The sequence below is a fragment of the Polyodon spathula genome, chromosome 22, assembly GCF_017654505.1.
Source record: "Polyodon spathula isolate WHYD16114869_AA chromosome 22, ASM1765450v1, whole genome shotgun sequence".
NCBI lineage: Eukaryota > Metazoa > Chordata > Actinopteri > Acipenseriformes > Polyodontidae > Polyodon > Polyodon spathula.
In genome coordinates this window covers 23,062,740-23,090,205 of record NC_054555.1, presented here as the reverse complement: position 1 = coordinate 23,090,205, position 27,466 = coordinate 23,062,740, and the positions used below count along the sequence as shown (strand labels likewise).

The 27,466-nt window shown below is 39.3% G+C and overlaps 1 protein-coding gene across 1 annotated transcript in view; it reads right to left on the bottom strand.

Moving 5' to 3' along the window:
* Positions 1-1,156: 1,156 nt before the first annotated feature.
* LOC121297139 (TBC1 domain family member 10A-like) overlaps positions 1,157-27,466 on the bottom strand; it is a 32,347-nt gene continuing 6,037 nt past the window's right edge. The window contains exons 2-9 of the mRNA XM_041223215.1: positions 17,857-17,956; positions 11,645-11,752; positions 9,792-9,898; positions 9,237-9,351; positions 8,868-8,933; positions 7,301-7,490; positions 6,684-6,838; positions 1,157-4,738 (exon numbers count right to left, since the gene is read on the bottom strand). Coding sequence (XP_041079149.1) covers positions 4,358-4,738; positions 6,684-6,838; positions 7,301-7,490; positions 8,868-8,933; positions 9,237-9,351; positions 9,792-9,898; positions 11,645-11,752; positions 17,857-17,956 — 1,222 coding nt within the window. The 3' untranslated portion in view covers positions 1,157-4,357. The remainder of the gene's footprint in view (positions 4,739-6,683; positions 6,839-7,300; positions 7,491-8,867; positions 8,934-9,236; positions 9,352-9,791; positions 9,899-11,644; positions 11,753-17,856; positions 17,957-27,466) is intronic.

Here is a 27,466-nt window from a genome sequence, read left to right as displayed (position 1 = left end):
TGAGGGACCACAATTCACATTCAAAATTAGGGAGAAAAATATATTTGTATAGTGGACCCTGATAATGATGTGATACAAACACGTACAATTAGAATTTCACCAACTCAAGGTCAGGAAGGTCAGTGTCAGCTGTTACAGCATAGTAATATTTATACATACGTACATGTAAGCTTTTACATCTTAACAGCAATGAAATGTAAATCGTCTTATAAAGAAGCAAATCTGTAGCGGAAATAGATTTTTTATATATACATACACACATTTTTCCTGTTTATATTAATAAGAATAAGCAATACAAAATAAAAAAGAAATCAAAGTTGAGCATATTATCAAATTTATTTCAGGTAAATGGAGTTTGTACAGAAACAGTATTGATTTTGGAATACACTATATAAAATCACCCCCTCCTATTACCCTTTATCAGCAGCTGCTGGGCGTTTCAGAGGCTCTGTGGCATTTCATCGACAGGGAAACTCAGGTATGCACCGCTGTCTCTTAGAGACAAAGGCAAACTCACTGGGGCCAAGCAGCTGGAACCAACCCCGAAGTCTGGTTTACGAGGCTCTTGGTTTTGAATGGCGTTCGTGCAACAATCTGTACTGTTCTGTGCCTAGATCAGTTGTACTCAACTCTGGCCCTCAAGATCTAATCCAGTCCAGGTTTAACTCCAAGCAGGTTCTAATGTAGTTAATTGAAGCTGCTAAGGGGCAACTAACTCATTTAGGATGAGGACTGGAATAAATCAAGTACCACTGGCCTAGATGGTCCCATAATTTACTGCATACCCAATATAACATTTATTTTGTTCAACTCAATCTAAAACTTTCCTCTCCATCACTGGTTATTTTATTATTGTGCAAGTGATCTTTTTTGTTAACTCTGGATATCCCCCCTCACTTCCTGTGTGAAAGTCTAGAACACTGTCCAGCTCCTCTGGTCCTCATGACTCAGTTGTTAGTGGCTGTCGAGTTTTCATTGGCACTGCAAGAAGCAGCTTTCGATGCAGACAAGACCCAACACAAGATGTGATGATACCAGGAAGCAGTGGTTTAGACTTTTTAAATCTATAGTATATAGTTTGTATAATCCAATACCTCATTCAGCACAGCAATAAGGACCAGTGATAATGAAGCTATTGAACACAATGGATGACAGAGCTTGGTTATCATTTATTTAAGAATGTCTACAGTACAGTTGCAACATATGGTTTATAGTCATGTCAGTTCCCTGTTTGGTAAAGCTGCTGTACAAAAAAAACAAAACACAATACCTGGAGTCTCCATTTAAAAAAAGCTTATACAATCCATACAAAAGTGCTAGAAAATTCATATATCCATTAGTGTCATGGCATTCACTTCCAAGCATTACAACTTAACTTTTTAAGTTCCCTTTTTTTTCATTTTAGGTATTGCCCATACATCTGTAATACAAGCCGAGTCTTTCGAATAAGCCAGCAGTCTGAAATTTGGGAGGTCAAAGTGTCTTCCAAAGCACTTGATGGAAGGAGGAATGATCGCATCGTGCGTTTTTGTAATCAAACGTGAAATGCAGACAAAATGGGAATGGAAGCAAACTCTCTAAAAATCCCCCTTCGTTTTCATTTGCTATTGCGAGATGTGGTCTTAAGAACTTTTTACAGTTTTGTCACAACCAATAAAATTTAAGACTGTACAGTTTGGTGCACATTTGCAAACATCTGTAACCTGATAGAAGATAATTACTGTGTCACCAACCCATAAATATATATACCCACAAATACATTTTCCTTGTATGATATTTGCAATCATTCCGAGCTGAACCAGTGAAGAAAAAGGAAGTGGACAGTAAAGAAAATAAAGAACATTTATTTTAAAGTTACTTTACTGAATTATAACTCCGTCGGTCTGTCTGTATTGAAGGAATGGCTACCGAGAACATGAATCTACTTGTTGGTTTAAAATGTAACCCTTGCTGTAAAGGGACTAGCCCTCGCATCAAACATATCTGAACAATTACAAGTAGACGCCACTTAGCTGGTCATTTTAAAAGATACTAAATGCTTTCTCCTTCAAAAAAGAAAATGCTTTAAGTGATGGAGGTTGGAATGTGAACATCTGAATAATTCAGCTTGGAATAATTCAACATCGATTGGTCCGTCCACCAGAGATTAACACACACCCTGTGCTTGTTAGAGAATTTCGGTCATGCAGCTTCTTTAATAAAGCATCTATATTTTTGGTTCAGATCTTCCACTTGCACATTGAGCCATGTTATCTAGCTCTTCTGTTACAAAACCAGTAATACAAATGGTACTGTACTAAAGGTTTTAAAATGAATTGTAATATTCTCACTAGACAACACTATAGATAACAACTAGCTGCTGCTGTAGTTCAAGATTCCTCCAGTGGTCTAAGCTGCAAACAGACTGGGTGACTTACAGCAAATTCTAACTAACTTTAAAAAAAACCAACCACAAGATTCTCAGCACCATAAGAATGCTCAGTAAACAAAAGTTAAGAAAAAGACTGGAGTTCAGTATGGGTGGTAACATACAGGTACAGTGCGACAGGTAAATGACCACATCACATGTTTGCGTGTTTAAATGAACGTTTTGAAAAGCTGCAGTTGTTCCCAGCCCCGAGTGACTGCAGGTAAGAGGAGCCCACTGTTTAGTTCATCATGCATTGAACAGTGTTGAGTAAATGCACCAAGGCTTAAGCTTTTTATTCCTGGATACACCTGCAGTTGGTGATTCAACTTTTGTAGCAACAAATGGGTTCTATACAAATGTGTATATGGTGGTGGTTGAGATCACAAGAATAGAACACTGTGCCAAGGCTATGGACATTATTTTCCTGGCCATTGTAATTCAATTGAAGAGACAACCCCTCTTAAGATAGGTGTTTACAGTTCTATCCTATTTTGTTTGTGTATTTTATTTTTTTGTTTTTCGGAGGCTCACAAAATACCATAATAAAGTTAACAAGAGTCTGGTATGACGGACACCTGTTTTATTTGCTGGGACTTAACTTGGAAATTTCCGCCTGGCCACATTGGATCAGACAATGTCATTACTGGTCATACTGCGTATTATGTTTCAATAAAGAACATGATTTTGTGAACCCCTGGAAAATAAATGCTGAAAAGGAGAAAGTCTCACTTTAGAAAAGTAGTCATACTCCACTTCAACCACAAGGGGGAACCAGCATAAAACATTCCTTTCAGCTGCTTGACACTTTGTTTGAAGTGACCAGTTCAGATTCCATTGGAAATAATTACAGAGATGAAGTTTGCGTGTAGTGAAAGGATGAATCTGGACTGGAAAACAAACCACTTCCAGATTGTGTCAATCACTCTTTCGTGCACCTAACACATTAAATATACATACCATTTTCAAAGAACTCTCATCAAGGTTTTCTTTTGTTGCTTGTGCCATGAATCAGTCATACATCCAGTATCAAAGTGCATGAGCTTATGTTTTAATTCTATATCATGTATTTGAAGAAACAAAAAAACAAAAACCTATATAGTTCAGAAAGCTATAACATAGATTAGGTATTTGAGCCTTGATCCAATTCACACCCCTATGCCCACACACACAAAAAACAATAGTTTTCTTTGCTATGTTAGAGATATATTGAGATAATATAGTAAGTATATTCTCTAAACACTCAAAAGCCTGTATTTGTTCAGAGAGTTTGTGTGTGTGTGTGTGTGGGTGGGTGGGTGGACATCCCTACACTTAAAAAATACCAATTACAACCAACCACCATGGAGAAAAAGTTCCCAAGATACAGATCTGGGTAAACACCAAAATGGGGCATTTGTGGCTGCTTATTGGAGGTGCTTCTGCCATGCTTTGGGTTCGCAAACTGCAGACAAGCTAGTGCTGCACGAGATGCCCAGAACCTCTGTTATATTCAAAATCAGCTATTGCTTAAAACACCTGTATACTTTTAAATTTCACCATAGCGTGGGTTCATTGGCACCTTGACAGAAGCTATTCCACATATGAGCAGGCAGTGGCATTCTTATTCATAACCAGTGGAAAGATCCCCAGTGTACAGATGAACAGACTTCAGAGTTGTAAAATACAATCTAAATGAACTAAATCTCTTGCAGCACTAGGTGACACAGCCACACAGGCAGAAATATGCCCCAAGGCTGGTAGGAAACAAGAAGTAGGAGTTTCTCATTAATGGACTGTTAATTAGTAGGGATACCCTGATGGAACAGGCAGTATAATATAAAAGTGGAAGAATACAGAGAGTCCTGAGGGAGTCCATAACAGCGGTGTCAGGTGGAGGCGATCCTGCCCCTTTTGATGAAACCTTTGAATGGGAACAGGATGTTGTAACACAGGCTCACAATAGATGGGCTACAGGTATGTGTCCTGCTCAGTGCTGCCTGAGCTCAGGCTCTGGTTGGACTGCTGCAAGGGAGTGTCTTTCTGGAGGGTGGGGCTTGGAGGGTGGACTGGGCTCAGGGTTTCTGGGGGGGGATTGCTGGGGGGCTCTCGTTTGTTCTTCCCTTTCTTCTTCTGTTTAGATCTGGAGTCTTCCAGGGGGGGCTCCATGATGATAGTGGGAGTCTGCCGCAGGTCCTTGCGGGTGGGGGGATCGGCGATCATAATGGCCCGGGCACCGTGCATTCTGGGAGGGGACTTGCAGTGGAGCTCTCCGTGCGTCTCCTTCCAGCGCTTCAGCTGCACCAGGTGCTCCTTCTCAATGTCACGCTCCGACACCTGCAGCTCGATTATCTGAGGACAAACAGCACACACATAGTTTTAGGCCGGCAGACCATTACTTAGTTCCTAGTTTTACTCAAAACTGCTCTCATTTAGAAAGAGTGCCCCCTACTGGCCAACCAACACCACCATAGCTATTTCTCCATCCTATTACAGTGCTCCGCCTTTATAACGCTGTAGAGAGAAGCCATAGTTACGAGACCTTGCTATTTGTGTTCCACCTTATAACAAGTATGAAAGTGCTAGTGGAACGGCATTATGGGGCAAATGGGCACCATGAAGATATAAAGGGGAGTACTCTGATAATCAGGCCCAGCCCTGCTTAGCCTCTAGAGCAAACAAGACACACGAGGGAAAGAGTCTCTCCAGACTCCAGATCCTATTTAAAAAGCATCTTCAAGTACTAACAAAATATATCCTAGAAAGCAGAGACATTGAAAACACATCATTGGCAAAAGAAAGTGAGGGTCCTGAGAAGCTTTAAAAAATTTAAAAAAAAAAAAAAGACAGAGGCCTAACATTTGCCTCCCAGAACTACAACCAAATCACTGCTTTTCCCATGACAAAGTATCTGTGCTCCTGCATGTGACCTCTGAATGCAAGGACACAGCTGAAGGGCAGCACTGAGGAGCAGATCAATTTGGTTCATTAAAGCGAATACACATTTGCCATCTTTTGAGACCTACAATGTGATGGCAATACATATTAGTTAAGGTTCATTGGAATTAACTGGTCAGCTCCATGATCCAGTAAATTAATTTTAAAAGGAGAGAGACATCTTCTGAACGCATTAGCACACCAATAAAAGCCCAGGGGCTGATACTTAATGCACACGAGATGTGTTTTTTCTGAGGAGTCAGCAAAAAGGAGTGACTGCAGGCCCTCTTGGAATATCACCAGTAAATGAATCGGACGCTTTGCATGTCCAGTCAGGGCAGACATAGTTAAGTCAAAGAGTAACCTACAGAGCAGAGAAAATCAGGATTGGCGTCATTTCCAGTGACACCATTGCTTTAGTTGCATTTGTGGTAGAATCAATATGATTTTCAAAATACTTCATGAGAACCCAACTTTCATAACCAAAATATATTTTGGTTTAGATTCTAAGCTTTTTAAAGACAGACTTGCCAAATGACATCATTATTGTATGGATTTAGTTTAATTCTTATAGCATTTCAAAAATAACTCACTTAGAAACGTCAAGACCATGGGAGGTAAACGACTGTAATTGAGGTTACTTTTAGTATTTCTAAATTGCATTAGTAACTATTGGTTTACTCATTCATAACTGAAGAACTCAACAATAAAATGGGACTTAAATTATAGAAACTTTACATGTTTTTTTTTTCATTTCAATCTCTATAGATTTGCTGCACTGAACATACAAACAAAAAAAGGGATTTTTAATTGACAGAAGACCATCAACCTTGTGTCAAATGGGTTACATCACTGTTTGTATTTTAAAACATAAGCTTTCAGTTTGTAAACCAGCCAGTAGGTGGCAGTAAACATTATTTATTTATATATATATGTGTGTGTGTGTGTGTGTGTGTGTGTGTGTGTGTGTGTGTGTGTGTGTGTGGCTTTTCCACCATGTTCTTACACTGGATCACTCAGACCACCTCCCTCACACACAGACTCAACAGATTTTGACATAATACAGCAGTCAGCTGCTAATATGCCTCTGGTTCAACAGTTTAAATGTATCTGGGTTAAGCAGACCATTTTATAAAAAGCGATTTCCACATGAAATTTGGACTAAAGCAATATTGGGCTGCATCAAGAAATCCAGGAAAATGGTAGATACACAACAAATGTTTTTAAATGCAACAATGTGCACCCTTTTAAATTAAAATAAATACAAGCACCTTCAATGTAATACAAGGCTGCTAATACTCATGGTGTTTGGACAGTATACCCCAGGCCTCTTATCCACACCCTCAGCCCCCTCTGGTACCTCTCTCATCAGGAAGCCCTCCTGCATGTATCTGGGCTCCACGGTTCTCAGCCGCTCCATGGACTCGTACAGGCCCTGGCACACCTTCAGCTTGTCAGAGGAGCCCAGCATGTTCTTCAGCAGGACGAGCCCCACTCTGAATATGATCTTCACTCCTGTGCGGAGCAGAGAGAGCGACAGGAGTTACACAACACATCTCTGTGCATACGCTTTACTTAGGCGGTGTATTAGCAACTGACATCCCCACCTGGCAATACACATTTAGAGCATGAAAAGGAACATCAGCATGACATGCATCCACTAAACAAAATGTTGAATTGGCCATTGGTTTCTCCAAATACAAAGGATTCTCTCAATAACAGGTTTTGTCACAATTGGAGAAGTTCTCTAGAAAAAAGTAAACAAAATACTGACAGATTAACAGACAGGTACCTCCTACCATCCCCAAATTGATTCTCAAATGCCTTATGCTAAAGAATGTCCTGTTCCATCACAATTAGGATACACAGTTCTCCATATATGTGTAAAACTTTGAAGAGTGACATGCAGGGATATGCAACCCTAGCGATAACAAAACCACAAATGAGGCTACTGAAGTGGACGAGGGAATGGCTTACCTTCACAGAAGAACATGTCCCAGACGCGCAGCACGGAGGCCCAGGGCAGGGTGCGGGAGAAAGCACACATGAACCACTCCGTCATGTAGAGGACGGGGTCGATCTTGTGCTTCTTCAGGTGCTTGTAGGCCACTGTGGAGACCCTGCGGAGGAGGGCAAACAATACCTCCCCATCCAGCTGAATCGCCTCCTGCAGAGGAACACGGAAACAATGAATGAAATCCAGAAATCCTGCTAAAGAATATCCTTGGATAGTTGCATCCGAATTGGACAAAGGGCTTGCTAGATATATAGAACACTTCTTATACACCCATATACTGATCATCTGATACTGTCAATAAGCTGCTGAATTAGCTAGTTTCATCAGAGTGCTTCTCTCGCAATGTACCCACAGCTGGGCCAACTATATCATTTGCAGGGGTTTAAAGTATTATTCAAATTTAAAAGAAACAATGTAAGCAACTACGCAATATATTTCAACATTTTGGTTTTTGCCAGTTGAAAAAAAAAAAAAAACTAACAAATAAATAAAAACTGTTCTTAACATTGCAGTGTATCCAGATCACATTCCCTCCTGCAACACTGCTGGTTTCCTGTTCCCACAATACACCACTCATTTCAATCAGAGCACCAGCATTGTTGCAGGACGGAGCATGAAAAGGATACACAATGTTTACACATAAGCAGAAGTATGTATGTATATATATATATATATATATATATATATATATATATATATATATATATATATATATATATATACATATATATACACACACACACACACACACACACACACACACGTAATTCTCTAGTTGATTTAGCTACAATGTCGTAATAAAAAAATAAATATTCTGAACACAAGAATTGCTGCGATATGGACAACGCAAAAGACGTCTGGGAGAAACACCAATTCCCCTGGGAGTTTAGTTTTCAAGTCCTTGAGCACACAAAGATCAGCACGAGCTGCTAGAGTTCTTTCATGCAGAAAGAGGCTGTTGAACATAACCGTCCAGGAACAAGAAGCTTGCAGATCCCACGGCTCTTCCAATAAACAAACATTTGTAAAAGGCACTGCCCGTAAAACTGGCCTTCCTAACAAAGCGCTCCTACGGCTAATTTCCATGAGTAGGTTTGAATAATGGCTTCCCTGTCCATTCAAGCTTCCCCTGCTCTGAAAGGCAGTAAGAGAGAGTGTCTGTCCAAGTGCCAGAGGAAATTAACTACTCCAGAGACCAAGAGCTGTTACGGCGAGAGAAAGAGGAGAGAGAGAGAGAGAGAGAGACTCATCTCATCTAATAAAAGCAGCAACTCAACAACGAGTCAACTGAGATAATTGTGACTGGACAGTCCTATAGACCTGAGGTCGTGTGGATAAGACTTGACAGACAGATGGAAGGCAAATGCTTTCAACAAGCTATAAAGCAGCTGGCTGGCTTTAACCCTTGGTGCCCTCACACTTTTCACTGAAGGATTACCGATAGTAAAAGCTTATTGATATTCAGGTTCACTGCTGCAGCAGTTTCAATCCCCACCACCCATCTGATTGATGAAGGGAATGCCTTACCAATCCAGCACTATAGTATCCAGGGAGGTACTTCTCACAGATCTGAACCAGGCACCAGAATGCTTCCTGTGCAATGAAAGAAAAATTACTGGAAAGAACATTACTGGAAAGCTCAATAAAATTACAGACAAATCTAGAACAATCAACGACACAAACCCACTGCTTTATTTCTTTAACCACTGAGCTACTCAAACACTTTCCACACTGTAGCCCAGTACTTTTTTTCTCTCCCACAAACACACTTTCATAGTCTAACCATTATTCTCAAAATAAAAAGTTGAGCTAAATAAGGATAAGCGTTGCTGAAGACTTTCTCCACTTGGGTCTTGATGCTGCCTCCCTGAAAGCGGTCTCTCCCCCTCTCCTCACCTCGGCAGGCATGTGCATGAGCAGGACAGCTGCAATGGGAGCCTGGGCCTGGCAATAGCCCTCGTCTGGACGGTACAGTGTGTAGGCCTTCAGCACTCGGTAGAGGTCTTGCTGTCTGGAGTGGGACAAAAAATAGAGGCATGAGTCAAGCACCACTGTCACAGCTTAGGGACTAGGAGGCAAGCTGGCATGGCACTTTAAAACCTGCAGATTTTGATGTGGTTTTCCAACTCCATTAAGAAAAATGGTGGGCTGCTGGAAATTAGTGTCATTTTATCTTTAAGGAGTCTTTTCAGAGGCATACCCCATAGTTGAATAAACTATATTAGTTAGTAAGCCTGTCAAAAAAGTATCTAAGCAGAAATAAGAATATAAAAGTATACAACACACACAACAGGATATTAAACCGGTAAGGAATTATTTTGAAAATGTATCCCTTTAACTACCTTCAGAAAATGATAATCAAAATTCAGAGAGACCCAGAACATCATCCAACTTGCATTTGGAGTGTTAAAAGAATCCAAACAACGTTATGCTTTTTTAATTTAAACTCACCCATGGCCCCCTCGTGACACAAACATCTCGTGGAATGGGAACTGCCTGTGAAGGTCCCTCTCGATGACATCAAGCCACTTGGGGTCCCCCACCTTACTGTCCAGCTCCTGGGAAACAAGCACACAGTGTTACCAAGGCTGTGCACCTTCAAACACTGAGGCTCTAACCTTTAAAAACACATTCACACCTGTGCTCAGAACAGAACAACACCCCACACATTAAAATCAATGGGTATTTACTCGCTTGAATTTCAGCTTGAACTCGCTTGGTGGATTTATAATTGCCTGGCCATCAGGTTGGGAGAGGAGGGGGGACGTGAAATTGAACGCAAAAGATTTTTATTATCAGTTGCTCAATTATGTAAGTGACATATAGGTAGGATCCTATTCAGAAAGCCTAAACTTAAAGGAGTTGTTTATTAACTTCCACAAGGTGTTCTGCTAAAGGTTAAAGAGGCTTAAGAGATATAGCACTAATGACAGACTGGCAGTAATGGCATGCAGGGTGATTGGGTACGTCGCACAGTATAGAAATGTTTTCAGCTAATTTCATGAATAAAATGCTCTCATGTCTCAACTTTGCAATCCAGCATCCTTGCTTTGTCTTTCAAATACATAGGCTAATGTTGGTCTAAGAATTTAATCAGTGATTTTTTTTTGTTTAAACAAGCAGATCTTTACTGAGATAATGACCTGAAATGATGCACATTGATTGGCAGAGGCAGTGTCCACCATCCTATATGGTTTAATAATATACAGTATAATGTAGTTGCCACAGACTTAGGAGGGGGAGGAATTCAGAGCTCAAGCAAGTGTCACCATGGCCTCAATTCTAATATCTGTAAGAAACTGCATGAAGGATTGACTGGACCAAGTTTGGAGTGGCTCTCAAACCACACAAGGCATACATATTCAGCCATTTCCTCTCCTGCAGTCATAATCCTGTTTACTACCAAATACAGGATCTGGTTGGCCCAAAACTCTGAATTGGATTTGCTTCCTACAGCCCGGAGAGGAACACTGTTTTCGTGCCAGCGTCAGCAGTTTACACTGCATGAGGGCTAGAGGCAGACAAGACACATCCTGAACTAAGGAGTAAGAGAACAGTATTTTTGGGTTGAGGAAATGAGACAAGCCACAAGAGTGCTGGATCTGGGTTGACAGTGTAATTGCAGGCTCAGAGAGACTGATTAGTGGGGATCTGTCAAGATCCACATAAGGAAGCAGAGCTAAAGCAGTACTTAAACTAACTGTAGCTAACAAAATAACGCCAGAAACACGGCTTGTCTTGCACTTCCATGCGCTGTAGGTATCCTACACGAGGTTAAAGCTGTTTGAAAACCTTACTTTCAGGTAGTCTCACACTTTCCTATTTTACCTGGAGGGAGAACTTGTCCCCAGCTCTTATTTCCCGTCATTAACCAACCTGCTGCTTCCCTTAAATGACTGGCATGCTCTGCAGCCAGTGACCTGATTGACCCAAAATACACGTAGGTGAACTGACCTAGGAAGTAAGGCAAGGAAACTGGAGACCTCTTTTTTATTATTTAAAGGGGCTGCGGATCATTAAAGAAAGCAAACCAAGTTACAGTGTAATAGAATTTGAGTGCATATACACATACATCTGTATGTATGAGTTAATCTTTACCATAGCAGCAATTGAGAGAGTGCTAGACAGCAATGTGGGTACCACATAACTGCTAATGCACTACAATCTTAGAGACATACAGTACATAGAAAGCAATTACAATGACAAAGACAATATGGCTGGCACGCTATAATCCATAACTTCTAACAACCACAACTTCAGGAAAAACTGACCATCACACACACAAACATGCAGGAAGGTCTGACCTGAAACTTGCCGTGGTTCTGCTCCAATTTGACCTTCCCCCCAGACAGGTAGAGCCAGGCCCGGCCACGCAGGGAGGGTGGGATCCCCTTTTGACACCGCAGCTTGATCTGCAGTGCATGCAGGAAGAGAGGGGGAAGACAACAGGGTTACACAGAACTGCTCCTGACAGGACTGTCTCACTGGAACTTGAAAAAGCTGGGCTGTTTTTAGACCATTCATCGTTTTGTTTACTTTTTAGACCATTCATTGTTTCATTTCATTAAAAGGAACTAAATTGAATGTTAATTATTCAAATGCAGTTTCTATTCTAGTACCGCCTGTCAAACTGTAAAACCACACCGTGAACACAACATAAGTAGCTGGTGTTCTTTCATTGTTTATGGGATATAAACCGTTTCATTTTTTTGTTTGGGGGGGGGGGGGGGGGGGGGGGGGGGGGGGTGTTCCTGTAGATCAGCATTTATTGGTTACCACCTAAAACCAGAAACTTGAATTATAATTACTGCATGCACGCAGACAGGTGTACTGTTGAGTTCATGCTCAACTGTGTTTAGGCTGCCTTTCAGAAATAACCTCTATTCAACACAAAACATGAACAAAAGAAAATACATGTATTCATAAGCTTCTGTTCTCTGTGAATGGGTGGAGGAGGTTGTCGCTACGGAAACACTCTAAATAAACAGACATAAGGAAACTGCTGAGGTGCTCAGTGCTGCAAAAACAGTAAGCGCAGTGCTTCATGAAGCCCTGAAATCACACCCCTCAAGAGACAAGGGCCACCCCAGCAACACACCCCAAAAACCAGAGGGGCACCAAAGACAGCAAAGCGCTTGACTTTTGATGGCACAGCAGTCTTTATTCCAGCCAGTCATTATCCTGGGAAAGAAGTCAATGTTATAAGAGCAAAAAAACAAAAAACAAACAAAAAAAAAAACAGCGGTTTATAGAATGCTAGTGGATGGCAGTTTCTGGTTTGGGTAGAAACAGTACACATCTGCAATACATAGGGCTGGAGGACAATGAAATTGTCAGTTATCGTTAGATCTTGTTTTAACACCCATTAATTCCCCTAGTTAATAGTTCTCTCTTACACATGGTCTTTGTTCTGCATGCTTTTCTCTTGGCTTTTTAAAATAAATTCTTACCACCGTTTTCTTGCACAACAGACTATGCTGAAGAAGTTATGGTTTCGGATCCCTTCAGAACCCTGCAGACTCATTTCATCAAGCAAGAGCTGTCTGAGCGCCATGGCCCTACACCTTATTGATGGCGTTTTGTCCTTTTAAAAAGGTAGGTAGTTCCCCTTTTTAATTTCTGACTTCCTTATAATGAAGCTTTAAGATATAATTTAAACTTCCCACTGTTACAGTTGGCTTAGTTACATAGTAATACAATACGCAGGTTTCAAAGAGAGAGGAGTGATCCTACAACTAAACTTGAGACAAGTAAACAAACAGGATGGTCAATATTCTGATAATGAGGAAGAATGCACACAAGCCTTTGATTTGCTGAAAATGGAATGTGACTAAAGTTTTGAATTGAGTAGTATGTGCTGTGCTTTTTTTTTTTTTTAAATCTTATTTACTGCACCTGGTGATTTTAATTAGCATTCAGTGTTTTATGTATGTAGTGAACACAACTACATTTTGACATGTAACAGAAAACAAAAATCAAGTTTAAAGGTTTAAATAGTAAACAAAAATACAAACCTGGAACAGCATTGTGTTTTAATAAACTTTACTGTATTCCAACACTGTGGGAGAAAAAACTCCCAAATATAAAAGAACACTTATTCCAAATCAAGTCAGCATTTTCATTGAAAACATGTATGAAGGGTTAAAATAGCGTTTACAGAATAGGTTTAAAACGGATAAAGCTATAAAACTCAGATTAACAGCATTAGCACCAAGGTATTTGAACACAAAACAAGACACAATGCAGAATGCCATGTGGTTCGTGAGGGCTAGCTCTCAAACCCACTGGCTGCCCACCGTCATAGGAATGAGGTGGGCTGACAGCACGACGCAGAGCTGTGTAGCTCTGCCTGTGTGAGACTGCCATGCCTCTATGGATTCATCTTCATTCATGCACTCAGCAGTGAAACTAGAAAATTCCACGTTACACTCATCCTGGGACTAGTACACTTGTCTTTGATTGTTTACACTGCCCTGATAAAGGATTATAAATATATGATAAGAGTCTGGAACATAAGCTTGGCTTCTGCCTAAAGGTTATTTCCCTCCATCATTATATGATGTGCCTCAGCCTAACAGCGCTTTGGTTTAAATCATGTGTCAACACATTATGAATATTTTTTTACTGACCATTTAGTTCCACTGCTTTTTATGAAGAAAAAATGGCATCACTTACGAGGTCATCGAGCAACACACTATCTCCTAGCCTCATACGAGTCTATCACGCATTTGCACGTTCCATATGTCCCCATAAGACTAGAAGGAATCTGTCCCCATAGAGAGGGTTAAAGACTGTGACTCCGTTGTAAAAACTAACAAATAAAATAACACTGATGTTTTGTTAGTGATTTCTGCACAAGTCCCAGCCTGTCGCAGTCTTTAACCACTCGTATATCAAACCGACTGATTGACAGCAATGTTACAGGTACTGTCGTCATATGAATGAGAGAAGCTTGCTCTCAAACCTGCAGGGATGGGTAGCAATTTAGACAAATGTTTGGATATTTTAGTTTGCAGTCTTATATTTTTGTCTAAATTGCTACCCAGTTTTATTTACAACTAGGCACATCTTACGACACCAAGATACACGCGTCACAAGACTAAACATACATTCACAATATCAAATTGAGATGACACAATTTAGAATTTTTTTTTTTTTTAAAAACATAAAAACATAAATAGTTAGATAGGCCTGTAACAAAAACATACTTTAAACTCCCAAGTGAAGACATTTACTGGGCTAGTTAAAACTCAAGACTTGGTAATTTACATTTCTAAAAAATTGTGAAAACATGTGACCATAGTTCACAATTTGTTATTAGCACAGTTTATGTATCACTCTCTCAAAACAGTAAAGTATACAACACAAAGCGTGCACAGCTCTTTGGTTGCATTTGCTTTGCTTTAGGTTGTGACTAATAAAAACATGGTCACTGTGGGTCTATGATGATACAAATGAAATAGGAAAACTTCAGAATGATTTCAAATCAACATTATAAAGGGGGGGGGGGGGGGGGGGGGGGGGGGGGGGGGGGGGGGTGGGGGGCATAAATAAAATTTAAAAAAATGTCCTGTGACGTTATTTACTTAAAAATGTAAACGGTAACTACACTACAAAAGCAGCCCAGCACAATATCTTCTCAGCTGAGCTTTGGTCTCAGGGATGGAAATAAAACTCCTATTGCATAGCAGTTTTACCCATTCCAGATTTTAATACAAGGCTGATTAGACCTAGTGTATAGGTAACAAGCTCAGGTGCGTCTTCTTATACTAATAGTAAAACAAGGAATGGATCAAACTGCTACGGAATGAGAGTCTTACTTCCATCCCTGTGGTCTGCAGCGTTTGGTACCGGCTGTAACCTTGGATATCTCAACAGGAAACATGTCTGATTGCTCTGAAGCAGAACACTAGCCTGATACCCGTAGATAAGGGTGTACTGGCACTGCTCTGAAGGTCGTTGATAGAGCTGCATGATACACTATAGGCAAGGCATGTTCACTTAACTGAATGACATTTTTATTTAGTTAGTAAATAATAGTTTGTTTTTGTTTTTTGTTTGTTTTTTGTACCTGTTCTTATATCTGTTTGATGCTTGCAACTGATCTTGTGGCTCTACTATTCATTTTTCAGTACTCATTAGTGATCAATATGTCAAGTAATCCCATTTTGGTGGATTTCAAGGGGTTTGGCGATCCACCAACAAAAGTTTTACAACAAAATGGACTTTGATCAATTATTCTTCAAAGTAAGGTCAAGTTTCAAACTGCATTAGTGATTTCCCCTGCAATCATATACACACACTATACACTTCCCCAGCAGTCTTTGTGAGTTTCAGGGAATCCTGGGCATCTGTGGTTGGTTGGCAGGTATATTTAGACCCTGAATCCGCTTGCTAGCTGTCTTAAGGCTGTGGAGTGTGGTGGAGAGAATGAACGAGTTAAGGTCAGACTAAAGGGGCATTAAATGTTTGCATTGAATATTAAAATTTGTTCAACCGGCAAGCAGCTTAAGAGCCTCGTTATTAGTTACTAATCTGCCGTTTCTTATTACTCTGTGAGGGAGTGAGGATTTTGTTTTTATTTAAAGAATTCAACTTTGAACAAGGAGTGCAGTATACAGTATTCTTTTTATTTAAAGAGTTTAACTCTGAACAAGGAGTGCAGTATACAAATAAGGATACAGTTAATGCCTTGTTTTGAATTCCACTCTATCGTCCAAGTATTATTCTTGTTACTAAAAGACTGTGGTATTCAACCGGCTAAACAGCGGTAATCAGGACATGTCACAAATATATATATATACACACACACATACATACATACATACATATACACATACAAACACACACAAATAAATGAAAGCTTTGTAGGCAGGTCCTGTAAAGCATTATCAGTGAATAATATGACATACGTGGGGAGAAACAATATGCATATTGTGGTTTGCTTTCCGGAGCTACAGTACAGCTTGTAGATGTTCATAACCTTCTACTGCAGACTGTTGTGCAAGAAGAAAACAAACTGAAAGCCTTCAAATATATAACTGAAAACATAACAGTGATATAATATATTGGCGAGACTCCAAACAGGGCACCAGGACTATCAAAGGACTGTTTAAGAAGTCAAGCAATGATTAATTGAGACTTGCAAGACAATCAATATATTGAAGCAACTCCAAATCTTATTTAGAAACTTCAGAAACAGTGAGACAAAAATCACTCTGTGAATGACCAGATCTGCAGAGTGTACAAAGCTGGATCGTAGCTCTTCTGGAGATTTCCCTTTTGTTTGTACAGTGGAATTGGTCCCCAAGCCCCCATGATATCCACAATGAGTCTCCAGCTGGACAACGTGCTCCGGAAGGAAGCCCAATTAAAGAGGATTCCTGCACAATTAACTAATCTGACCTCGATCACTGTCCTGCTGTGTGAAAAGCCAAACCGAGGCCAGACAGTTTCCATACAGAGCTGTATGCTTCACTCAAACCAGGAAAGCACCGCCCTCCTTTAAACAAAGTGTCTGGAACCAAACAGCAATTGTCATCAAGCAGCCACATGCACACAGGAGCAAAACACTACAATCTTGCTGCCTTCAGGCAACTTTTTCTGGCTAGCATTGTTGATGAGACAGGAAGAAACCCATCTACTGATTTCATAGCTTTACACGTGCATCTCTCTTGTAATTGGGCTGCATTATTCAATCACGAGCTACAATTTGTTAAAAAAAATTATTAAAAAAGGGATTACAGCTATTGATTCATTTCATAAATCACACCATGTGAATTAACCATATACAGTGTGATTTTAGAAGAAACACTTGTTATAACGAATATATTTTTATTTAAAAAGAATGACATCTGGTACCATGCTGGGCTACCGAAAACTCTTGGTGTGCCTTACTTTCAGGTAGTCTGGTACTGTTGCACTCCCTCCGACTCTGTGTCAAAGCTAGACAGCCATAAGACGGTTAACGGAAAGAAAGAAGATGTTAAAGATGCAAACAGGTTTTTTTTAAAGCTACTATATCAGATTTTTTATATATAATTTTTTTTTTTATTATTATTATTATTATTATTATATGTTAGTTTCATTCAAAACTGCACATGGGACCAGCATAGTGAATGAAAGTGCACGACGGACGATAGATTTTATTCATTAGCTTTAATATCAATTAAACGAATTTTATGCAAAAATGAAGTGAACAAAATGTTCAAGTCCCTTAAAGTAAATCTTATGAAGGATGTGTGTTCGGACAATGATTGTGATCCTTTTTCATTTTTGTGAAGCGCATTAAAATGGCAAAAAATGGTAGTGTAAATAAAGTATGAAACTTCTATTTCATTTGTCACAGAGTAAGATAAAAACAGAATAAAGTGTCGTCCAGATTTATGAATGCCCAGCTGCAGTAATCCAACAATATGAACATGTATGTGTGTTGAAACAACTTTCGGTATCTATTGGGGCCATCCTAGACAAACATTAAACAAATATATTGAGAAGCTGCAGGCCGAATACTGACCTTCTTGTGTCTCTTTGCCATCCACTTGTCCCAGCTGTTGAGCATGTCCAGCCATTTGACTTCCCTCTGTCTCACCACCTCTGGGGGGACATCCTGAGCTCTGCAAAGACCACAAATATGTCAGGAACACAATATACACATGCACACACACTACACTGCTAAAAAAAACCTAGATGTTAGAAGTTTCATGAAAGAGAAGACCACCATGGCCTACATCCACTGTATGCAATAAACATGTGCATTACAGAGAAGCCTTCATACTGTACATATTAACCATGTATTAAGATAATAACATTAAAGACTGTCCTTACCAAGTTCTCTAGCAAAACAGTGGCAGTTAAGATTATGGTATCATAACAGAAACAGAACTAAATCAGATCCTGTGCGACAGACTGTGTGGGGCAATCATTCAACACTCTCCCTCCCCTCCCCCCCACATGCTTCTACAATGGAGACTGCCAAGAATTACATTTCATTTTGTACCGGTGCAAAGCTGCTTCATGATTTTGCAGAATTAACCTTCAAAACATACTAGGAATTACGTTGTCCTTCCACCAGCAAAACCACAAAACTAACACCTGTAGTCGCAACATGTTTTCTACAAGGAATTAATATAATGTACTGTACTTTAATATCACTGCTGTATAAACACAGCTGGCAGACCTATAGCTTTGTCATTCCCCTAATTACATCACAACAGAAGGCATCCTGGATCACATGACTGGAGGCATTGTTTAACAGCTGAGGCGAGGCTGGGCTTCCTAAACTATAATTGTAACACACAGAAACCTCAACTGAAGGATGCACCAGGTTCTTTTTTTATCTGGGGGATGGGTCACTAATCTTATTTTAAGCTGGCAGGCGGGATGATTCTGTCTCAGCCTATTAATAGACCGCTGTAATCAACAAGGCAAGCATTTACACAAAACATTTTCTTATCGTTTAACGGTAATGGTTCTCATTATTACCGATATACGATATGCTGTAACCTCAGTAGGTATTGTGCGAAAGAGAATGTGTAACGAAGGGAAATGCTTTTTAAAAAGCACAATATTTATGTTAATGTTGCAAGAAGGATTCTGGGCCTACAGATTTGAGTAGGCCTAAAAGCCTTTCCAGCATTCACAGGCGCGTTACAAAAGCAGCTCTGCTTAGTGAGAAAGAACTCGGAAAAGAAAACTCGGCTTCTAGAACGGCTTTACAGTACTAGAGATCTCCAGTAAAACCTTCAGCGCCGTTTGCAATACTACAGTATATAAACCATTGCTGATTGACATTACAGCAGAATTAAGTGTGCAGAAACCCAACGGACGTTGGTTTATTTTTAAGAAATGATTCCCAAGTGTAGAGTCCTAATAAGAATTTGAAAAACGGAAGTTCAAAAAGGAACTTTCTCATTAACTCTAGCTTTGTGTGAACCAGGCCTATCTGCAATGCAATCTGACATCCTTCATTATCTCATCCGCCACCTGCTATATACTACTGTTACCAGAACATTAATGACAGTTTTTTTTTTTTTTTTTTTTTTTTTAAAAATCAGAAATGACAGTTTAAATTTTTTTTTTTTTTTTTTATCAAAATGAGGAACTTGCAGATAGGGCCCGACACTCTGACTGGCTCATTTTTACTGGATATCCCCTTTGGTCACTGAGAGCATAATTGTACCATGCCAAGTTTCCCATTTGTGGATCTATTTTATAATGCACAGATGTTTTTCAAAGTTTTGGCAGGGCAACTTCTTAAATCCCATAGAGTTCCCACAACCGTTAAACAAAACAAAACAAAAAAAAAAATCAATTAAAAACCATGAACAAAGAGGATTTAATAAAACCAGAAGCACTGTTCTAAAGCTGAATTCTCTGTGCAAATGCTGGCTAGCACACGAACGGTCGGACAGAAGTCTCTTTTCTCAGTGGCTCATAGGGGAAATGCTGGCTTTAACACAGGACAGAGAACAGTTATTCTACTAACGCTACTTGACTTGTCTAGTGTATAATCTATGCTTGTTTAGTTGACACCGGCCCAAAAATATCTGAGAATATAAAAAAAATCCCCTAGATTGCATGTAATCCATTAAAACTATATTGGTGTATTTAGCAACAACTTTGCACTTCGGAAAAGCAGAAGAATGTCAACGACTTTCAAGGGGCATGATCGTGGATGCCATTCAAGCAACAGATGTGCTACAGGAGTCCAAAAATCACAGAAACCTTCAACTCTAGACAAGACACATGTGACAGGCTGGCGAGTGGATAGAGGCCCAGAGCCCGACTGCAGTTCAAAAAAATATACTTTTATTATAAATAAACACAAAAATAAAAGGGCACAAGGTCCAAAACAAAGGGATTTAAACACAAGGAAAGAAAGATAAAAAGCAAAACTTACAAAATTAAGGTTTCCAGGCTGGGCGATGCCTTCACTGGTTTCAAAAATCACAAAACAAAAAAAACCACCAATCTGCTTCCTCAGCTCCCTCCTCCTAATGGGAAGCAGAGGCCTCCTTTTATGTCAGGTGGCCAAGCGCTGATTGATCATTAATTAAGCTAATCATCTAATCAACCCTAGCCACCTGAACACAATGAACCCAGGCAGGTAGGGGAATTTAACCCCATCCCTGCCAATTTCTAAAGGGCAGAGCTGTGCTCTGCCACAACACACCTCTGGCGAGTTAGTGTATATGGGTTGCATTTAGCTTTGGTTCCTTCTCCATGCCCTACTTTGTTTACACTCCTAGCCAGAAGCAGTCCAGTATCCATGGTAACAGGGCAGCCTTCAGTTGACATGTTCCCATACCTACTGCATGAGAACTCGCATCAATCGGAGTTTGAGACTTTTACAAATCAACCTCAGAAACCAATTGACTTCAGGCCTGTGACGCTTTGGGGAAAAAATAGAAACCAAACATCAACACTGTATGGATAAAAAAAAAAAAATTCTGCTTACTACTGTATAAAACAGGGGCCAAGCTTCCTGGTCCTACGAGACGCATACCACAATTTCCATAAGGTCAACAGCCGCAAGACACATACCGTAAAACATGACATGCTTGCGAGCAAGACATTTTAAATATGCTGTGCAGTAGAGTAGCTGTTCGACTATCTCAACAGCAAAATACACAAGAACTAGGGATAGAACATTTCAGAGCCTTACAGTTACTGTGTAACTGGTACTGTACTGTAGATCTACAGTGTATAATACACTGGTGTTTTTTCATCATTTCTGTTTATACTGCATGTGTTACACACTTAAAATATATTCAGTTATGAAGCAAAATACAATAACTGACCTGATTTCAAACAAAACACCACATACATTATTGGAAAGATACTTTGACAAGCTCTTCCCTCAAAGATCTGAATGCTGGGTTTTAAAAAAACACACACACAATTTGTTTTGTATGACTGCCGCTGTATTAAATACTTCTGACAGCTTTGGGGGGTGACAAATGCACTATTTATTTTGAAAGCGATTACAGTAAGAGACGTAAGAAATGTATTAATTTCAGACCTGCAATATAACATTTAAACACGCATTCTCTAGTCTAGCGCCAACACTCCAATTTTATAAAAACATTCATTCATCTGAACAAAGACGTTTGGCACAAGCAATATTCCATGCCATACAAAACTCGCTTGAGTCATTACGCCAGCTTCTTTATTGAACGCCGAAAGGAGCACCTGCTGACTGCTGAGGTGTGCTTTTAAAGAGACCAGCATGTTTCTACGGAAATATGGTCCAGGACGATAAAATTCAGACGAACATTTGTTTGCGATTTGTTTCCTAATGATGTTTGAGGTTGCTCGCCTTGTACAGACTACAGTACAGTGTGTAAGCGGTTTGTTGCAGAGGAAACACAGGTTTACATAGTTTACTGTGAAAGCAAACTTTCTCCCAGTCTGTTTTAAAGCCTCATACGTTAATTTATTACTTGTGGAAGGTTTGCTCAATGCAACTGTGTCCACGAAACGAATGTGCACTTATTTCATCAAAAAAAACTATGAAATTTACTTTCAACTGCACATCCGACTCACTGATCGAAATACGCATGTGCCAGCGAGCGGTGTACAAAGTCAACAAGTGACGAAATACCCTTGCAGCGAACATGCAGGCGCAAAAACAATAGGAGAGAGAGAGAGAGAAGAAAGAATAATTAACACAAATGAATACAGAGAACAAAAATAATAAACATGTTGTTTATTTGTACTCTCTCTTTGTGCTTACTTTTTCTTCAGTTCATTCGAGCTATAAAATGTGCGTCACCCAGCGTTTCACCGCGAGCCTCCCTCGAACTGCCCAAGAGAGCCTCTGGTATACAAGAAGGTCAAGTTTTAATCTCAAATCTGTGTGTTTCCAGTACACTACAAAATGCATCAAAACAAAAGGCGATTATAATGCTGCTTCATGTGCTATTTAGCGCTTGAATGAACTATATATATTATATATATATATATATATATATATATATATTATATATATATATATCGATTATACTCCAAATTAATGGAAATTCTTCAAAATTTTTGAAAGTGACCCTTCACTTGAAATAAGAGTGGATGACATTTTTTTACGCCAATAAACCAGGGCCTTAAACTCCGGCCTTACTGACAATAAAACTATATTGCAAAACTAGTAAATACACCTCGTCTTGTAAACGTGACCTATCCTTAATTCTAACGTGAGCAGCCGCTGTGGAAACTGGTTTATGTATTTGTTGATTTTAATCAGAGATAACAACCCCACTGCAATTCACTGCAGAGATGACACACTTCTAAGGAAAGTGAAGAATAAAGACAAATAATAATTTCTAAAATATGAATGAGTTTTAGTAAACCTGAATTATATTTGAGTGTAGGACTGAACCAGGATGTGGAATTAAAACAGCATTGTTAATATGTGGCTGAACTATTGTACAGTATGCTTTCTGGCTTTCATTTAAACTTCCCCAGCCTCTTGTGAAAAGGCACTGGATACAAAGCAAGATTGTGGTTGTTGCCAGAGTCTCAAAAGCGGAACACTTCCCTATTCAGCTCAGAGACCAGACCAGGACGGATCAGGCTGTATATTCCATATTGAAGGTCTCCCTTATGCTGCGGTTTAATATTTAACAATAAAAAGATACGTTAGGACATGTTTAAGAACCACCTTCTACAGTAATTAACAAAAATCCCTTTAGCAGGATTTCAGCCTGACCAAAGGGGGCTTATTGTGTCACTTGCTATTTGTCGAGCATGTGATTTTCAGTGGGTCAATTAACCATTTTAATGACTGCTTAAACATGACAGCAACTTGTGAATTCTCTTTAATTAAACCACTAAAAAAAAAGTATTATAAATCACATTCTGTATGAGAAATCAACCAATCACTGTTACGGTACGGATTTTTGAGGTTCCAGTACCTTTTACCCTGTGTACAGATATTACCGTGTTAATCATCCAGTTATGTATAATAAGATACTACGTTGTGTGTAGGGTGTCTATTAATATACTGTAAGAGGTGTCATTTCACACAGCTCAGCTACACCTAATCTGCAATAGATTACATTTCTTCTAAGGAGACACCTACGACAAATGAACTTGTGTCATTTTCCTATAAAAATGAAATAGAAGCATTAGAAAGTTTCAATGTTTATATTAGAATCCTAGATGATTAATTCAAAGAATCAGCAGCGAATGACAGTGGATTAATCCCTTAAGGTACATAAAGAATTGAACGGTTGTTCAAACTGTTTCTTCTTAAAATACATTACTGAGCAACTCAAGCATCACAACTTGGAAGTAGCAGATCCAGCCTGTCAGTACATTTTAAACCGTTTCGTGCACCTCATTGCAAAAATAAGAAAGTTAGCATCACTCTTACAGGACACATATCTCTTGTACCTTAAATTAACAAACATTGTGAACAAACTTCAGCTTCACTGAAAAGTCAAAGATTTGTATCCTCACAAGTCTGATTGCTGGACTGTTTTCCACAAGTCACATACTTGCTTGTTTACGAATTAACATGAGGATTTTCATAAGGATTAGAATGGTGGTGGCTGTCCTTTTATATCCTGACAGGATGTCCACTACGATCAGATTCCTGAATGCAGCTACCCAATGTGAGTGTAACAGACATTAGGACTGGCCATTAGAAAGTAGTTGAGAATTAGTATGCAAATCCATACCAACAGCACTGACATGAATGAAAAACACATGGTGGTCAGAGTTTAACACATTTGAAAGGTTTTGCTGGTTGTCCATGTGGGTCAGCTGAACTGCAGTCACCCTGATAGCTGGATCCGAGAAACTGGTCAGAATCGTGTTCCTTTGAAAGGAATTAAAGCAATATTACAAAACCAGAAAAACGCATACTTACTGTAGAGAATGATCAAGCCCCCAAGCTTCCTAAACTAACTCAGATATAGAATCAGACCATCGTGGCTGTCAGTTTTATCTAAACAAGGGGCCCATAAAAGTACCCTCATCTGAAAATGAATAAACCCGATATTTAGATGACCTCATTATATTGTAATTATATTGTCTAAGATGTTAAAATAAGTAGCTCCAGTATGTATGTAATGATATTTATAATCCTTTCAAGTCATTCTGGACTCTTTTGCTCCTATACCAAGTTTCACTTTCATTTCTGCCATTGATTTTTCTTTGGAGTCTGTCTGGAGTTGTCTAACCACCTTTCTCTTTCCTTATTCCTTTCTGATCATGTGACAATGTTCAACTCTGCTATCTCCATCTACTCTACATGAATGTGGGGAGTTGAAGGGTTACATTGTCACATTAATTCAATGGAATGAGGAAGGCTGTTGGTTTCAGCACTTCTGATTACACAGACTGGCTTCATCCCAACAGGATAGTAAAGAAAATCTAAAAAAAACAAATATAAAATGCATGTGAAGCGATTTATTTCATAGTAAATCACCCCAAGTTAAAAACAACATAAGGTTTGGTAGTATTTACAGTAGATCCAACTCTGTTTAGATGTGTATTACAGGGTTACAAGAGACTATTGCTAGTAGAGTCAATATATTTAACACAATTAACAGCTTGTTTTGATATTTTTATTCACATACTTCAACTTTTAACCAGGAGCATGCGACATGAAAGAGGATTTGTCTTACAAGCATCACAGGGTATCCAAATCATACTCCCTCTCGCAAAAACACTGATGCTCTAGAAAAATGACTGCATCCCTTTACTGAGTCCAATACACCAGAAAGAAATCTGAGACGGGTGACAAATGCAAGTGCTTAGAAGCTTTCAAATCCTGATCACATAGGAGAAAAAAAAAAAAAAAAAAAAAAACCCTCAGTGCTTGATCCTCTCGTTCAGGTAGGGATTTATTTGCCACTTTGTTTAGGAAAATTCCAGAATGCAAAGTTATAGGTTAATATATTCTGACACTTCTAACACAGTTAAATATATACTGGATACCCAGCACATACCAACCAAGAACCTACAGCCCTCTATTAAAGACCTTACCCATCATGACAAACTGACCTGCAAGAGGGAGATGCAGCTTTTTTTATATATCACACAATTATCAGGGATTCCATTCCATGTTAATTAGGCTCCTTATTACAACACGACTATGTTAAAGTCTCTGGTTACAATGAGATGGAATTAAACCCCTCTGAAGTTATACCACAGCTTGACCAGACAAGTGAAATCCAATAGCTAAAATCTGCCTGTCCCTGTCTCTGTCTCACGCATGCTGTAATAGCATTAGTCCCTCTCAGTATTTATAGCTTTTCTGTCTACCCTCAATACAATCTCCTTACTGCTCACTGGCTAACCTACATGTCTCACACAATCCAAAACAGGCCTCAAGACAGTCAGGCTAATTATCCTGGCTAATTCTCATGCACTATTCAAGGCTCACTCCCCTCCCCCATCAAAACTTTAAAAAAAAAAAAGGAGACTTCTGGCATAATCTGCAGTTTATTTCTATGCAATACTGAACTCCAATTCCTTGGTGTCTGTTTACTACATATTTCCATAGTTTAGCCTTCTGTGCACTCACAATCTTCCTCACCCTTGAAACCTGCTTGCCGCCACGATTTCACTTTGCAAGCAAAACACAGGGATAATAGAAAGACAATAACAAAAAGGCAAAGTAACAGCAACATTGCTGGCAATGGCTCTAGCAATTTCATATATAACTTAAACACGATGCTGACCAAGACTGAAGCTGTTTTAGCAAGTTTCACATGCTGTGAAGGTGAAATAGAAAAAACTATCACATTTACACCAAAAATATATATAAAATATACTACTCTTCACTAACTGTTGTGTGAATATAAAATATCCTTCATGTTTATTTGTTTTGTATGTGTGCAGTCCAAAAGACAAAAATAACAAAAAAAAACATTGGGATGATGATAAATTACATTATAGCTGGAAATATTGCTGGCAATATGGCTGACCAGAGAATCTTCCTTGGTATTTTACACCTGCTTATTCAACTATTGCTAACAATTACTGCCTAGTGTGAAGAGGCCCTAAAACTCCCATTGCAAAGCAGTTGAAGCGACAGGTTAGTACAGACAGTCCTATGAATGTGTTAGGGTTATTACTGGGGATACTGTGAATTCATCATAGAATAAACTGAAATGAACCCTTTTTTCCTGTAAATGTGCTTTCTTCAGTGCTGTAGTTTGTCCCTGATGTTCTTAGCTGTAGGTCAGGGAACTGTACAACCACTGTAGTCAAATACATTCTTATTAAAACAGGAACACAGCACAGGATTAGAATTCCACTTCCTCTTACAACCTGCTATCAATCCGAGTATTCCCTGTGATGCCACAGCAACACACAGGCAACCTGTGATCCAGTTTAACATGGTTAAAAATGCAGAGCTTTAAACTCACACTAGCCCTGCACCCCTACATGAACAACTATTGGTATACCTGCAGACTCAAATGTGATCAGTTCAGAATAGATTTGCCAGGGACCCGATTGTTCAAACTCCTGGCACTAGTTGCAGGGCTAGCGCGCTAAAAATTATTAGGATACGAATCTTAGGGGAATATAAAAAGAACTGGTCATGCAGTCATAACTGTCAGTGTGACGTACACAGTGGAAAGGTCCAAATCCCTAGCCTCTGTGCATCACATCTCTATTTGTAAAGAAGGTGCAAAGCTTCGAAAGAGAAGCAAAGTTACAGAAAAGTGGAATGCGCAAGAAATTAAAAACAGAACTAGAAATGCCAGAAAACCCCATCAAAGGCAGAGACATCGCTTTGCAGGAGTCATTAAAAAGCAGGTCACCATTCCCTCCCTTCCGCGGTGTACAATAAATGCCTTTCTGTAGCTGAATCAAAGCAATCATTCCCATGCACTGGTCTGCTGTTTTGAGCGAAGTTCTCTTTCCATGTACTCTGTATTGATCTGCAGTAAGTAAATGAAATCCAGCAGTAATAACTTTAAATTCTGTGAGAATCAGGTTTATTTTTTCTTTTATTTTATTTTTTTGTGGTTATGATGGAATCCCTGTTTCAAAGATGTGAAAATAAAGATCAGAGATGTTTTCAGTATTAGAAACAAACATCCCGCTTCATACTAGAAACTGATGTTTATGTCAAAGTGTGTGTGCTGCAAACTCCTGGACAAAGTTAA